Source organism: Diabrotica virgifera, chromosome 7 (genome assembly GCF_917563875.1).
Source record: "Diabrotica virgifera virgifera chromosome 7, PGI_DIABVI_V3a".
NCBI lineage: Eukaryota > Metazoa > Arthropoda > Insecta > Coleoptera > Chrysomelidae > Diabrotica > Diabrotica virgifera.
This window is the reverse complement of record NC_065449.1, coordinates 108,575,861-108,591,060: the sequence shown is the minus strand read 5'-3', so window position 1 is coordinate 108,591,060 and position 15,200 is coordinate 108,575,861. Positions and strand designations below refer to the sequence as shown.

Sequence of the window (15,200 nt, the reverse complement as noted above, 5' to 3'; positions counted from 1 at the left end):
TCGTACGGACCGACGGAAAGACAGCATAGGTCAAATATCTCACCTTTAGTACCATCCTTGGATTATAATCTTTTATTTGACACCTCATTTATCATTCAAGCTGGTAGTTATATTCGCGGTCGGAGGGGCCGTCGCACAGACCGCGTAAGTCAAATATGTCAACTTTAGTACCATCCTTGGATTATAAGCTTTCATTTGACACCTCATTTGTCATTCTACCTGGTATAATGACGGAGGAGTTATATTCGCGGTCGTACCGACCGACGGAAAGACAGCCTAGGTCAAATATCTCACCTTTAGTACGATCCTTGGATTATAAGCTTTCATTTGACACCTCATTTGTCATTCTACCTGGTATAATGACGAAGGAGTTATATTCGCGGTCGTACGGACCGACGGAAAGACAGCCTAGGTCAAATATCTCACCTTTAGTACCATCCTTGGATTATAAGCTTTCATTTGACACCTCGTTTGTCATTCTACCTGGTATAATGATGGAGGAATTATATTCGCGGTCGGACAGACCGACAAACAGACCGCCAAGGTCAAATATCTCACCTTTAGTACCATCCTTGGATTATCAGCTTTCAGTTGACACCTCATTTGTCATTCTAGCTGGTATGTTGACGGAGGAGTTGTGATTACAGACAGACGGACGGACAGACGGACGTGGATAATACAAAGTTTTCACATTTTTTCAAAATTGGGTGAAAACAACATGATGCCAGAATGATTTGTTGATGAAAATAATATATACATTCTCAAATTGCCTATTTTTCGGTGTGGATAATATTATATTCAACAGTGATGCCAAATTTCTGATGCCAAAATGATTGATAATGAAAGTGGGATATACGTTTTCATGTATATAGCGGCAGCGACAAAACGGTAAAACACTGAACTAAATGTATATAATATTTTCACTGTACCATCATTTTGGACTCAAACATTTTATGGAATAAACTTATATAACTTAGTAAGGGATAAACAAAGAAAGTTGATATATTAAAGTAACATCAAGAAATCAAATCTCTAACTACCGAGTTGATTAGACTTCTGGTAACAAGTGCAGAAAAAAAGTTATTAAGGTAGTGTAAAGTGGCATCGATATACAGATGCCACTTTGCAAGACGATGCCAAATCGATGGTAAATGCATAATGTATCGATGCCAAATTGATAGTAGGATGTATATATATATATATATATATATATATATATATATATATATATATATATATATATATATATATATATATATATATATATATGTTATTTTAGATTATAAATAATATTAATAATACATAGATACATAAATAATACTAAAATATAAATTATGTACTATCCTCCATATGTTATTGACTCTCTAATCGTGGTATTTTCTTTCTCTTGATTTTCTCTTTTAGTATAGGTAACCACATCCTACTACATTCTACTGAAGAATTTGCGACACAATTGGTTTCATTTAGCATAATTAGAGCCGCTCCTTAGATTTTTCTGTTGTTACTTTTTTTTTAGGACTATACTTGAATCTTTTCACTGAACTCTATGTTCATTGTCCCATGCGTGTTGGAATATTTGAGTTGAGATCTATCAAATTCCCTATTGTTAATATAAGACTGATTTTCACTTATTCTAACGTTTAATGATCTTGATGTTTCACCTAATAAAATTGTTCGCATTCACTACTAAATTGTTCGAAACAGATATTAAACAGAGAAAAATCAAAGAAGCAAGCGCCTTGAATTGTGTCGCAAATTCCTTGGTGGAATGCAGTACGATGTGGTTACCTATTGGGACCGTGCAGGTTCGGAAACGCGACACCTGGTTTTATAGCTCGGCAACATTTTTCGCACTTTTAATTATATTGGCCAATTATATTGGTCCTGGTTACTGGACAGTTGTCAATGCCATAGCCCCAAAAAGTTATAAGAAGAAAAAGTAATATTAAGGTAAACAATTGTATATGTAGTAAATAAAATTAATTATTAAAATGCACTACTACAAGCAAAATACTATTAATTAAATTTAGGGGGGAAGGCAATTTTGTTTTAATTTGATTCATAAATAAATTTACTTTTATATAATAATTGCCCACCATATCAATATTGTGGAGCAACATATATTTTTTCTTCTTCATTGACAGTAGATATGAAATATACGTCAATGTGACAATTTTAATTCACAATGAATTATTTAAGAAAATTGCAAGATTTCTCCGCTATTAGCGCACGATCGTTTCTCGTATCCCCTCCAAGTACTTGCACACGGCGAATACTAGAAGAGGAAGTCAATAGAAAGAAAATACCACGATTAGTATGTCAATAACATATATGGAGGATAGTACATAATTTATATTTTAATACATATTTATTTATATATTGTAGCTTGCCTAAACGGTGGGCGGCATTTGTGTAACGTTAATGAAAACAAAAGCCTAGACGGTTAAATTAAACAAACAAAAAAGTATTTGACGTAACGCCATTTGTGTAAGCATTAAGTAGCGTTAAATAAAATAAAAAATAAAATAAAAAATATATTAAAACAGTGTAATTATGTAGGTCATAGGCGTGATGTTCTATTCCGCTAATTTTGGGGATGCTCCGGTAAGCTACATTCTTTAGAGATTTAAGGGGTGGATTTTAAAATAACATTAATAATTAAAAGATAATATTGGGCGCCATTAATAAATCAAAATAATACTGCAATGATCCAAAATTTAAGAAAGTTACTTGCAATGTCGATCCATTTAATGTAGGTTGGTACTTACCATTGCGGTCGTAAATTTGTCTGTACTTCTCTCCAATAAGAAGGAAAAGAGATAAAGTGTGCAAAGGAAAATACCAATAAAAGTTATAACATAAACATTTCGTTTATTAAAAAAAATAAAAAAATTAAAAATGAATTGAAATGATTTTGGTAAAGTTAAGTCTTTCGCGAGATTGTTCGAAGAAAAAAAATAAACAGTTTATTATGAGTACCTGGTGACCTGGACTGCATTGATCATTAGAGCTACATGGATCTGGTTTAGCTCAACTGGAACTGTTGTTGCTCAACACTTTTCACTGAACACTTTACAATTGTTTGAATTAAAGTACTATTTCACAACATTTTATAGTATGAGAATAGAATTCCAAGTGTTTGTTTATTAGCAAAAAGGTAACTGCTAATGATTGATTATTATAGAACATTCCACATTGGAACGATGTAGGCACTGTTCATTTGAAAATAGAAAAAATTTTGTTGAAAAAAATGAGTTTTTTTTTATCTTATTATGAAGTTGGAGAAACTCGTTCCGCGAACTTGTATTTATTTCTTCTTAAGAACAACATAACGAAGCTATTCTTTCTAATACACTCTAGACAACTAGACACAAAATATGCTCTCGTGGTATTCACTATACCCAACGTTTGTTTTATAACTAAGAAAACATACTTAATAGAGAATCACTACATCTCATAACTCACAAAACCAAAAACTGTCTCGCTAGACCAAATCGGTATATGACTGTACACCTTCATTGCTAGATGTTGACTCCTTTTTGTGCCAATTTCTGAGCCGGTTCCTTCCTCAAAAAAAGAATTCACCTCCCATTCTAACAAACATCAGATAGTTTTACCCAATAAAAAACCAGGGCATCTTTCTAAGACCATCCCACTAGGAGTTGTAAACCAATCAGAAAATACTTCTTTTGCATAAACAAGTTTTTCGGTTCTCACCAAGAAATTGCTGGCTCAGTTCTAACGGACAATTTCAACTCAGGCACTTGAAAGACCTTATCGCCACTATGGAATTTATTATATCAACATTTCAGCTGTAACATAAACATTTCCCAGTCTTTATGTCTCAGAAATTCATTAAATTCTTTTGATACTAGCCGAAACACACACAACGTATTCTTTCTGGGTATTTGGACGGCAAACGAAAAATATATTATCATCACATATTGTGGGATATATATTAAAAAAGTTTCGCGGTATAACACTTGCATATATTTCATTCGTCACCACAGGACCGGACCTGATATATTTATAAGACGATGAATTTGAGACCGTTACAGTATCTATGTATTATTAATATTACTTATAATTTAAAATAACATAAATATTCAATCAGAGTTTGGTGTTAGTTTTGAGATTAAGCTGAATGTAAGGCCAAATACTTACAATATCGGGATAGTAACATGAGGTTTTTTCTGTTTTTTCCTCGTGATTTACTATGGAATCACTAACACGAGAATTTTACTGTCACCATTGAATGTGGTTGTCTTTTAAAAGACAAATCACATGCTATGCCTTTTTTGTGACGAATATTCTTGAGCTAAAGTTTATTTCATGTAATCGAATGAAATATCCTTCCATAAAGTCGTCCCAGGAACGCAACTCATAAATATTGGCAATATCATTTTGAAGCGTTCTACTTTAAAATGTATAATATATGTCTGAATTGCGGATATGAATAAGTCAGTTTAATTTAATTATTAAAAGAATTTTTTTACTAGAACATTTTTAATATTTTTACAACGTTTAATTTAGTAATATTTTGTATTTTGATAACAACGTCCGAGATGGAAGTTGAAACGTCAATAAAATATTTTTATAAGTTAGATTGTTTCTTATTTCCCATTTAGAATAATAAATTAAAAGCAAGTAAATTATGTTGGTTCTATTTAACTTATAGCTTTATATTTTATTGATTTTTTTTTTAATTTTTAGGTAAAAAACAATGTAAAACGTAATTTAAAAAAATGTCAATCACTTGGGTTAGAGAACTTTTATTTTGAGGTAGTAACAGATAGTGCTACGGGTATGATCAAAGAAAACAAAATAAGGGAGATTGTTGTTCCAAAGAATTACAACACTGCGTCTGGTGCTCTATATAAGGCAAGGGCTTTGCAATATGCTTTAGAAGATAAAGTCAATATATTGGAGAATGAAAACTGGGTTGTCCATTTAGACGAAGAAACGGTACTCACTGAAAGTTCAATTATAGGTATGTGTTTAATGAGAACAATTATTAATTAGGTACCGTACTGTTTTTAATGTATACAGATTGTTCCAACAAAAGTTTATTTGCCCACCCCCAGAAACTCAGAAACCAGGAGTTTGTTCAGAATTAAAAAAAAAACATATCAATCTGTATTGAAAGTGGGACGAATTTTCATTCAAAATTCGTCCCCCTTTCCCTGCCCCGCATCAACCCTTCAGTTTTTTTAATAGCAAGTGTGGTCGAGTGGCACATCATTTGAAAGGCATTTTTTCTCTCTACAGAACCCTCTAATTTTTTTTTAATTTGCGGAATAACTTTTAAGATAATTTGGGATTTAACTAATTTATAATAGATTTGTTAGGTCCAAAATTATCTTCAAATTTATTACGCAAATTAAAAATAAATAAATCGTTTAGAGAAAACAATAACCTTTCAAATAATGTGGCACTCGCCCACACTTGCTATTTAAAAATAAGTGGTGGTCGATGCGGGGTAGTAGGAGGTTACATTTGAGGCCATGAATTTTGCATGGAAATTCGTCCCCCTCTCATTAAAAATTGACGTATTTTTTTAAATTTTTAAGAAGCTGTTGGTTTCTGAATTTCTATGGGGGGGGGGGGGTGTAACATTTTCGTTGAAACATAACAGACTGTAGTTTATCAAATGAAAATTGATTTTTTCCAATATACTTATCAAAAACTGTGAGGTTTTATATTGAAAATAGACATTATAAAGTATCACAAACTAAAAAAAGTGCAATATAAATGTGACGTTGTAACTTATTGGGTATTGATATTGATTCAGAAATCCTAAAACCTGAATAGTTATAACCGCCAGGTTGTAAGCGTTTTTAAAACCGCCAGGTTAAACTGTAAGTAAAAAACCGGTTTAAGCAAAACCGGTGTTTTGGTCAACAACCGCCATCCCTAGTATATGGATTGATTATCTTGGTATAGATATATTCTTTCAATAGTATCGATATCGATAATATTAATACCGATTCGAATGGAGTATCGCAAACTAAAGTAAAATGTACATGTAACATTGTCACCTAATGGGTATTGGTTATTAAAAAACCGAATACCGGTTTCTGAAATAACCGGGGTTATAATTGCCAGGTTAAATCGTAAGTAGAAAAAACGGTATAATCGAAAGCGGGTGTTTTTTCAAAAACCGCCATCCCTAAATACACGTTATTAGAATAAAAATTGGAAAAATAGTAACGGGTTTATTGGAAAATATCCACAAAATTCGTATTGCTCAAGCCAATAAAAGGAGCTAATAAAAGGAGCCCATAAATATGACCATTTTATTCGATAAAACTGAGGTAAAAATACTTTAACGGCGTTTTTCTTAAAATCACATTTTTAAAAAATGTCAAACGTTTTCCTTCATATCTGCTACACCAATATCAGTAAACCAAATTTGTTTTGATACTTTATAATATAATATGTTATAGTCAAAGCCCGAATTTCAGGCGCTCCTAGGTTTGACTAGTCAATCCTCTGGTTTGATTAACGGCCTTAGTCAAACCCCGAAATAAATTCTATTTTAGGTCTTTGACTATTAAAATATCAAAATTTGTTAGATTGGTTTTAATACAACGTCGTTTTTTAATTTTATTATTTATTGTTGTTTTATTGTCATAATTATAATAAAAAGTAAGTGTTTATTCTCATATGGTGAAACATTATAAGATTTTAGAATTTCACAATACGTTAGACCTTTTACATTTACGTACATAGTTTTGAATAGCATATTTTATTGAAGTAGCATTTTATAAAGAATTATCCTCTTTAGGATATTTTGCACTTATTTCTCTTAGAGACAGCTGAACGTCTGGTACATCTTCGACATTAAGAAAATTCTTTTTGCATTATTTTATACGATGCCTCGAAAAATGTGTATTTATTGCTGGGTTTTTCATCCCTACTCTGTACAAACCGTCAACTGATTTATCTTGTATGATACCCAAATCGATTCAAGCATCTCTTTTAGCTCCACCAAAGCTGGCAATAGGTATGGTTATAGTTTTTTTCGACAACCACTATTCAAAGTGCACTTTTCTGCACGGTTTTATATTAGCAAACTTGATATTTTCTCACAGTATAAGATATTTGACATTAGTGTGCAGAAAAGTGACGTTTCTGTGCCGCAAAGTGACGTTTCTGTGCCGCAAAGTTCTTTTCTGCACAGTTGACTACCTCATTCTGAGTAACGTTATATTCTGTTTACATCCGTGGACTACCGCATTCTGAGTAACGTTATATTCTGTTTACATCCGTGGTTAAACTTTGGACAAATATATAACCTATAAGACAATTATTATATTTAACTATAGCATAGAAACTAAATTATGGATGTTACAACTGTTTTATTTTAGAACTTTATTCTTATTAAACATTTTCTAATTATCAAATAACCAATAAGGATTTAGCAACCTGTGCAAGAGACGTCGAATGAAGTAGGTTTTGTGTAAATCCGTGACTGCATAAATATAATGTCAATAATGTGTAATAATTGTTTAAATTTAAACAAATTAAGGCAGTGCATTAATTTTTTAACTGATTTCTGTGCAATTTATTTAGGTATAAGGAATTTAAAAATTTAAATTGATTAGTAGGTATTAATTAAATACAGTTTAAAATTTATCACATAGGTACCTATTATAATTAATCGTCGTTTGGAAATTGTGATTTTTATTTTTAGGAAAAACTGTGCTGGTAGAAAAAGTATAGTGTGAAACACGTACAGAAAGGTAATTTCTCACTCGTTTGAATTGCGGCACTCGCTTGCGCTCGTACCGCAACTTTTCAAACTCGTGAGAAATTAGTACCTTTCTGCACTTGTTGCACAATATACTATTCCGATCGTAATGGGCCGAAATTTTTTGTTCAGTTCAGTTTGTCCAATTAATTGTTTCATAACATTGGCCTGATGAAGACGGTCAATGGCCTTTTTTATTTATTTTTATATTTTCTGTCTGTGCACAACAAATACAATGTAACTTTACTTTCGAAGCCTTCATTATTAGTATAGTATGCACCAAGTATGCTGCAAGCGCACACAACATGTAAAATCTGATTAGAAATTTTGCACGTATGTGAACTTTACGCGATTCCTCTTCAGGTGCCAGCCATAACTTTGATTTTTTTAAATGGGAAAATATATCATGTGATACATAACTTAAAAGCTCTTGAATTACTGGTTTCTAAAATGTATAACACTTTGGTTCAAAAATTTACAGAATTTGAATTATGCGAGAAAGAATTTTAATGCGTACCTTGCAGCACTTTAATGATTTTTTTTAGTTATAGTTTTTAGGTGGTAGAAGAAATTTTGTTTTAAATAGAAGTAACAAATATTTATTACAGTCTAAATTATTACAACTAAATTAATTATTTAATATACGTAACGAACTGCAAGTGACAACAACTAATACTGAACAAATTGCAAACTAATTAGAAGCTAAAACTTATTTTAATGTAAAAGGTGTTCAAAATGTTGCCCATTTGCTTCTTGGCAGTAATATTAGTTATTTATATACTAAGTTAGTAAAGTTACTCTTTATCGAACGAGTCTAATATTATGAGCCGAGCGAGCGTAGCGAGCGGGGCGAATATCAGACGAGTCCGATAAAGAGTCTTTACTGACGTGGTGCATACAAAGTTTTATCGCCAACAATTTGATATTGGTTAACACTTACAATTTAAAATTTAATTTTTTTTTAAATTTTAGACGTAATAAAATTTTTATGACAGTGATGACAGATGACTTTTGCATGATGGCCGCTTTCGATTTTTAATCGATAGTAATCAATATTGAATAATTACTAAATCGGTCAAGTTTTCATTTATTTTATATGAATATAATTACAAAATACTACAGAATTTCACTTTTTGGCATAAATTTAATTATCAATGTCGTAAATTTTGTACAATATTTTTAATAATTCAAGTACATAAATTGTAAGTTAACTCAAATGAATAATCGATTACTGCCATCGACCACTTACATTCAATCTCGATTAATCGCGGTTAAAGTAAAGTTCTTCTTTCAGTACAATAAAGTGTTACTTTACTGCCGCAAATGAGAGCAAATGAGTACAATAATGAATGACTTTAGTGACGATTGCCGATAAAATCTATTTCTTGTTTCTTCTCTAACTTTTTGCAACATCGCTTGATCAATATTACGGCATTCTGAAATAATTCTCTGGCGTAGTTGGTCAATTGTATCTGGTTGTGTCTGATACACTTTGGATTTTAAGTAACCCCATAGAAAAAATCTAATTGAGTTAAGTCAGGAGATCTTGATGGCCACTTTCTATGTCCCCGTCTGCCAATCCATCTTGCCGGAATAGTTATTTGTATAACAAGAGAGGAAAGTGCTACTTTTCCTCCCGAGAATGAAGTTTACTGCCCGACGCGTAGCGGAGGGCAGTAATCATTCAAGGGAGGAAAAGGCACTTTACTCCCATGTTATACATATGGTTCTTCAACCAAATTATTAATGTAAACATTCTAAAATCAAAATATCAATTTACTGTTTTTTACCATCCTGCAAAATACAGGGTGTTTTATAAATAAACGTTAAAATGTATAGATATTTACGTAATAGAAAATAGGTATTGTACAGGGCGTCAATAAGTTATATTTCATGAATGAAATACCATGACGTCACTTTTACTTTTCCTCCCCAGGGAGGAAAAATATTTTCCTCCCTAGGGAGGAAAAGTACAACTTTGTTCCTAAAATCAGGTCCGGAAAAGTATACTTTCGGTAGAGGTAGGTGGAAAAAACATTATCTAGGTAATTTCGAACTCTGGCGGCATAGTGGGGCGTAGCCCCGTCTTGCTGAAATATGACATTTTGCGGGAAATCTTGCGGATGATTTGTAATTATGTCGTTGATTGCCAGCATTATCTCGGTCTCCAACATATTTAGGTAAGTTTCACCATTTAAATTACCGTCTATAAATATTGGGCCTACAATATGGTTACCTAATATGCCTGCCCAAACATTTAGTTTTGACCGTTAAAAAAAATGTCGCATGGTTTCGCAATATTCCATCCGTCTATCTGGGTCATCTTCTGTCAATTCTTAAACCATTCTTATTGTGTAGGGATGAAATTTTTTTTTCAGAACCTTTAAAACTGTTTTCCGATCTACTTCACAAACGGAAGCAACAGTTTTAGTAGAAGTAGACGGATTAACGACAAACTCATTTAACACAGAAATCTGTTTATCTTCGGATAGACGTTTTCTTATTGTGAACACTACCAGTCTCAAATAATTTTCTTACAACTGTCTTAAAATAGTGTCTGTCTATTCGACGGTCAGTATAATAGCGTTCATTAAAAATTCTTACTGACTCACGGCAATTCCGTCCAGCTTCACCATAAATTGTGATCATTTCGCATTTTTCTTGCAAATTACAATGGTTTGAAATTCACAATAAATAATTTTTTGTAAAATAGCAACAAAACTATAGTTACTAATATGAAATATGTCATTAAAACTATTTATTTATGATATCTGTCAAAAACCAATTTAGTTGCTATGCAACGAAAGAAGATCATTAGGTAAACTTTTTTACCACATCTAGTACACGAGCGGCACACCCTAAAAAAAGCTAATTTCTCGAGATAGCGACCACCGGTGGTGAATTGCTAATTTTGAGCTTACTTTATGTTCTTAATGGTGCTGAAAACGAAAATGATATTTATTTTGGATTTTTAGTAGGGAAACATTGTCAAAAACGCAATTTTACCGTTTATATAAAAAAAGATATCACGTTTTTCTGTGTTTAACTCGCTACAGCTTTGTTCGATTTTAAAAAGAGCACCTTCAAAACGGTGAAAAATATATGCTATAGCCATGTGAGAAAAAAATATTAAAATCTAACAAATATCTAGCGAGTTAAATCGCAGAAAAACGTGGCTTCTTCTTTTTTTATTTTTAGGGTAAAATTGCTATTTTGACAATGTTCTTCCACTTAAAATTCAAAAAATTCAAAATAACATTCATTTTTCTTTTCAGCACTATCAAAAATATAAAGTAAGAGCAAAATTAGCCATTGAGCGCCCTTGGCCAGTAACTCGAGAGATAAACAAACGTTATTTTGGGTATGTATAAAGTCGGTATTAAAATTTGCAACACTTTTTTTGTAAAATATTTTAATCTAAGACTACTCAGAAAACGTCTTTGTACTCTATGTTTTAATATACACGTGATTAAAAAGAAAAATTTCATATTTTTTCACTCAACATTTGCGATTAAACTTTGCAATTCACGAATCTATACCTTTTACATTTAAAAATTCACAACTTTTATCAGAATAAGACTAGAAGCTTACAACAAGTCCAGTAGTCTTCAGAAAGGTGAGAAATATATGCTATAAAAATTTCTGAAAAAAAGTATTAAATTTGAACAATATTGTAGCGAGTTAAGTGATTTCTTTTTTCTTTATTATTATTTTTAGTGTACAATTGCGTTTTTAACAATGTTTACCCACTTAAAATTCAAAATAAACCTTATTTTCGTTTGTGACACCATCAAAAACATAAAGTATGACCAAAATTAGCCACTCACTACACCGTGATCAGTACCATGTCATTTTGGGGGTGTCCGCCGCACGCCTATAGAGATACGTAGGTACGTTGAAACACTTTCTCGCATAATTTAGATTCTATAAATTTTCGAACCAAAGTATTATACATTTTTGAAATCAGTATTTTAAGATATTTTAAATGAGGTGTCACATCACGTATTTTCCTATTAAAAAAAAATCAAATTTATGATTGTCACCTGAAGGGGGATTGCGTAAAGTTCGAAACGTTGATGCTATAATATACTATGATTAGTTTAAAAATCGACCTGTCCGAGCGTTTTGCTTATATTCTTAAAATAAATGTACGTTGAAACACTTTCTCATATAATTTAGATTCTGTAAATTTTCGAACCAAAGTATTATACATTTTGAAATCAGTATTTTAAGAGCTTTTAAATGAGGTATAACATGATGTACTTTCCCATTTAAAAAAATCAAAGTTATGTCTGTCTTGCCACCGCTTGCTGAGTTTACACATTCCATTGCCGCAGTGAAGAACCTTGAATTTTTCACCGTAATCTGACGTAATTCATCGCAGTGCTATGGCCGCCGTTTGTCGGTGCCGCTTTCAAGGAAACCAGCGCTTTATATTATTAATAGTAGGGGAGGAAAGTATGCTAAATTTGCAGTTACTCAAGCGTTTTGGGGACTTATTAGGTTGTGAAGAGTAGGTCCTGAAATCAAAAAAAGTTAAAGGAAGTACAAAACTGAAAGAAGTACCACAAAATATATATAGGTATTAATAAAATGGTCATATAAGGACGCGTTTGTCTTTGCTCCTGTATTTTTAAGCTGATGATGGCTCGTGAAGAGCCGAAACGCGTCCTTATATGACCATTTTATTAATATATACATTTTTTGGTACTTCTTTGAGTTTTGTGCTTCCTTACCTCGAGACCACATTTGAGAATGGATACTTCTCTTCATGAAAAAAAAGTTAAGTTCACTTTTCCAGAAATTGGGGGATTTTTTAAAAAATATTGAATACGTGTATTTTGCAGTTTCTCGATCTGATGTTTATTTCGCAAAATATAGCAGGGTTCGTATTTAAAATTTTAAATTTATCCCCCACCCATCTCCGTGGGGGGTTGTGCTTGGTATCATTCGATAGATGTTTGAAAAATATTTAGCACGTATTTTTTAGTTTTTCGATCTGACATTCATTTCTCGAAATATTAGCTTTTTTTGTGAAACTTTGTGACTCACTCATTTCCTTTTACGCCCCGCTCAAATCGTCAGATTTTTGAAATATTTATGTACTTAACTTACCTATGTAACTATTATGGATTTATGTACTTAACTTACCTAATATGACGATTTTGAGTTTTTCTAAGGATATATTTTTTTTCGGACCCCCCTTAACTAACTCCCCTGTATTAAGAGCCAATATATGGTAGAGGAATATTTACAGGGTACAAAGTTTCTCCCCATACGATAATCTGACGCGCTCGAGTAACTGCAAAAATCCCCGCTTGGGTCCCCCTACCATAAGTACTAATTTTCGATTGAAACGTTTTCTTATGAATTTTTAAGATTGTAGGCAAAACGTACACGGTATAGTCCAATGTAAATAAAACAATTGATTTAGTGTACACAAAGTTATAAAAGAAACATTGAAATGAATAATTAAGTAAATCTAAAATTCTAGCACGTAATGAGAAAGTTGTAACTTATTAGCATTATCAGTATCAGTTTGATTCTCACCAAACGAATTCATAGCGTTTTCTAATTCTTCCTCTGTCTAAAAACCAGTCTTTAGCGAATCTAGCAGTGTACAGTACAGTACAGATCGACGTTTGAGTGAGTCTGTCAGTCATTTTTAGAATTGCCAAAGTAATGCCCTAAACATATTATTTTTCTTTCGACGTTGACTGAAATATTAGGCACTCCTAGGTTTGACTAAAAATACTTCAGTCAAACGTCGAAAATGGAATTTATTTCGGGGTTTGACTAAGACCGTTATTCAGACCTGAAGATTGACTAGTCAATCCTAGGTGTGCCGGAACTTCGGAGTTTGACTATAACAATTATACAATTACTAAATTAATAAACCTCTAAAAGGTTAAAAAAAACCCATTATCTTTTTTTCGTATTAATCTACAGCCGTTTTTTCGAATTTTTATAAAATAACGTTAAAGTTCACAAAAGTTTAAAAAAATTAATTTTTTACTAATTTAATTATTTGTGGAACTGAATCCCGTTGGAATAAAAAAATGGTTATAGGGAGGCAGAAAAGCATGCATTATCTGCAGTGGTGAAAAACAACTAAAAGTGCCAAAACTTTTTTTGTATAGGTAGATACCACGAAACCTTCTTATCAATTCACAAAAAGAATATTATAACCATAATATATTATACGTATAGTACCTACGATTTTGTTATTAAAAATATTTAAAAAATATTCAATTTAAAAAGTAGAAGTCCGTTTTAAGTCATCTACCTATGTACTGTGAGCGGCTGTGGAGTAACGGCATAATCGCTGGCACGTGGCGTGCCCTGGCATACGTCAGTGCACGTGGCTTCGAGCTTTGCCAAAGACAAACCATTTTCATTTTCCAATAATGACACGAGTCGTCTATCCGTGCCTCGGAGAGCACGTTAAGCCGTCGGTCCCCCTGGGCTAGTGTACATCGGCACTAGTTATAGTCCAGAAAGCCACTGCGCATCCCCTAGGAAAAATATTCTAAATCGGATTTTTTGCACAGTCTTACTCAAAAAGGACTCCTTTTAACAACAACTTTGCATGTTGCCAGGATCAAAAGCTGGTCAAAAATTTTTTAAACGTTTTTTTTTGTTTTTTTCCCAAAATTATTTTTTTTTTGCATGGAAAAAAGTTTTTTTTAGGTTTTTTGGATCATTCCAAACAGAAAAGGTCATTAGTGACTTTTCTCGAAAAATGATAGTTTTTGACATATAAGCGATTAAAAATTGAAAAATTGCGAAATCGGCCATTTTAACCCTCAAAAACTATGTGAAAAACGGAAAATTTGAATGTTGCCAAGGTAGGCAGATATTCTTTAAACATCGATTGATGAAATCCCGAAGAGTTTTTTGCAATACAATGTTCAAAACTCCTTTGTTTTTTAATTGCTAATCAAGCGTGCGCGACACTATTTTCCACCGACAGTATGGTAAAAATGAAAGGAATAAATTCGTTATTTCGTAAACCGGCAACTTTAAGAAAAAATCCCGAAACAGGTCGATTTTTATTTTTAAGTTATGATATTGGGTCGTGGGTATTGGGAGAATAGTGGTCGTGTGCTAGCTCATTTGAAACGTTCTTCAATTCTCTATTCAGTAATATAAACATTTACATAATTATTTATACAGGGTGTCCAAAAAATTTTTAAGTAAATTATTTGACAAAAAAAGAAGTAGAAGGACACCTTGTATAAATAATTATGTAAATGTTTACATTACTGAATAGAGAATTGAAGAACCTTTTAAATGAGCTACCACACGACCCATATTCTCATTTAAAAAAATCATTGATTACGTCATCACGCCCAGACGGATGACGTCACTAGTATACCATATATGCCACAATATCACAACTTAAAAATAAAAATCGACATGTTTCGGGATTTTTTCTTAAAGCCGC

General features: G+C 32.2%; 1 protein-coding gene across 1 annotated transcript in view; it reads left to right on the top strand.

The window, feature by feature from the left end:
• The window catches only part of LOC126888324 (beta-1,4-mannosyltransferase egh-like), a 113,680-nt gene that overhangs the window by 62,579 nt on the left and 35,901 nt on the right, over positions 1–15,200 (top strand). The window contains exon 2 of the mRNA XM_050656459.1: positions 4,714–4,990. Coding sequence (XP_050512416.1) covers positions 4,714–4,990 — 277 coding nt within the window. The remainder of the gene's footprint in view (positions 1–4,713; positions 4,991–15,200) is intronic.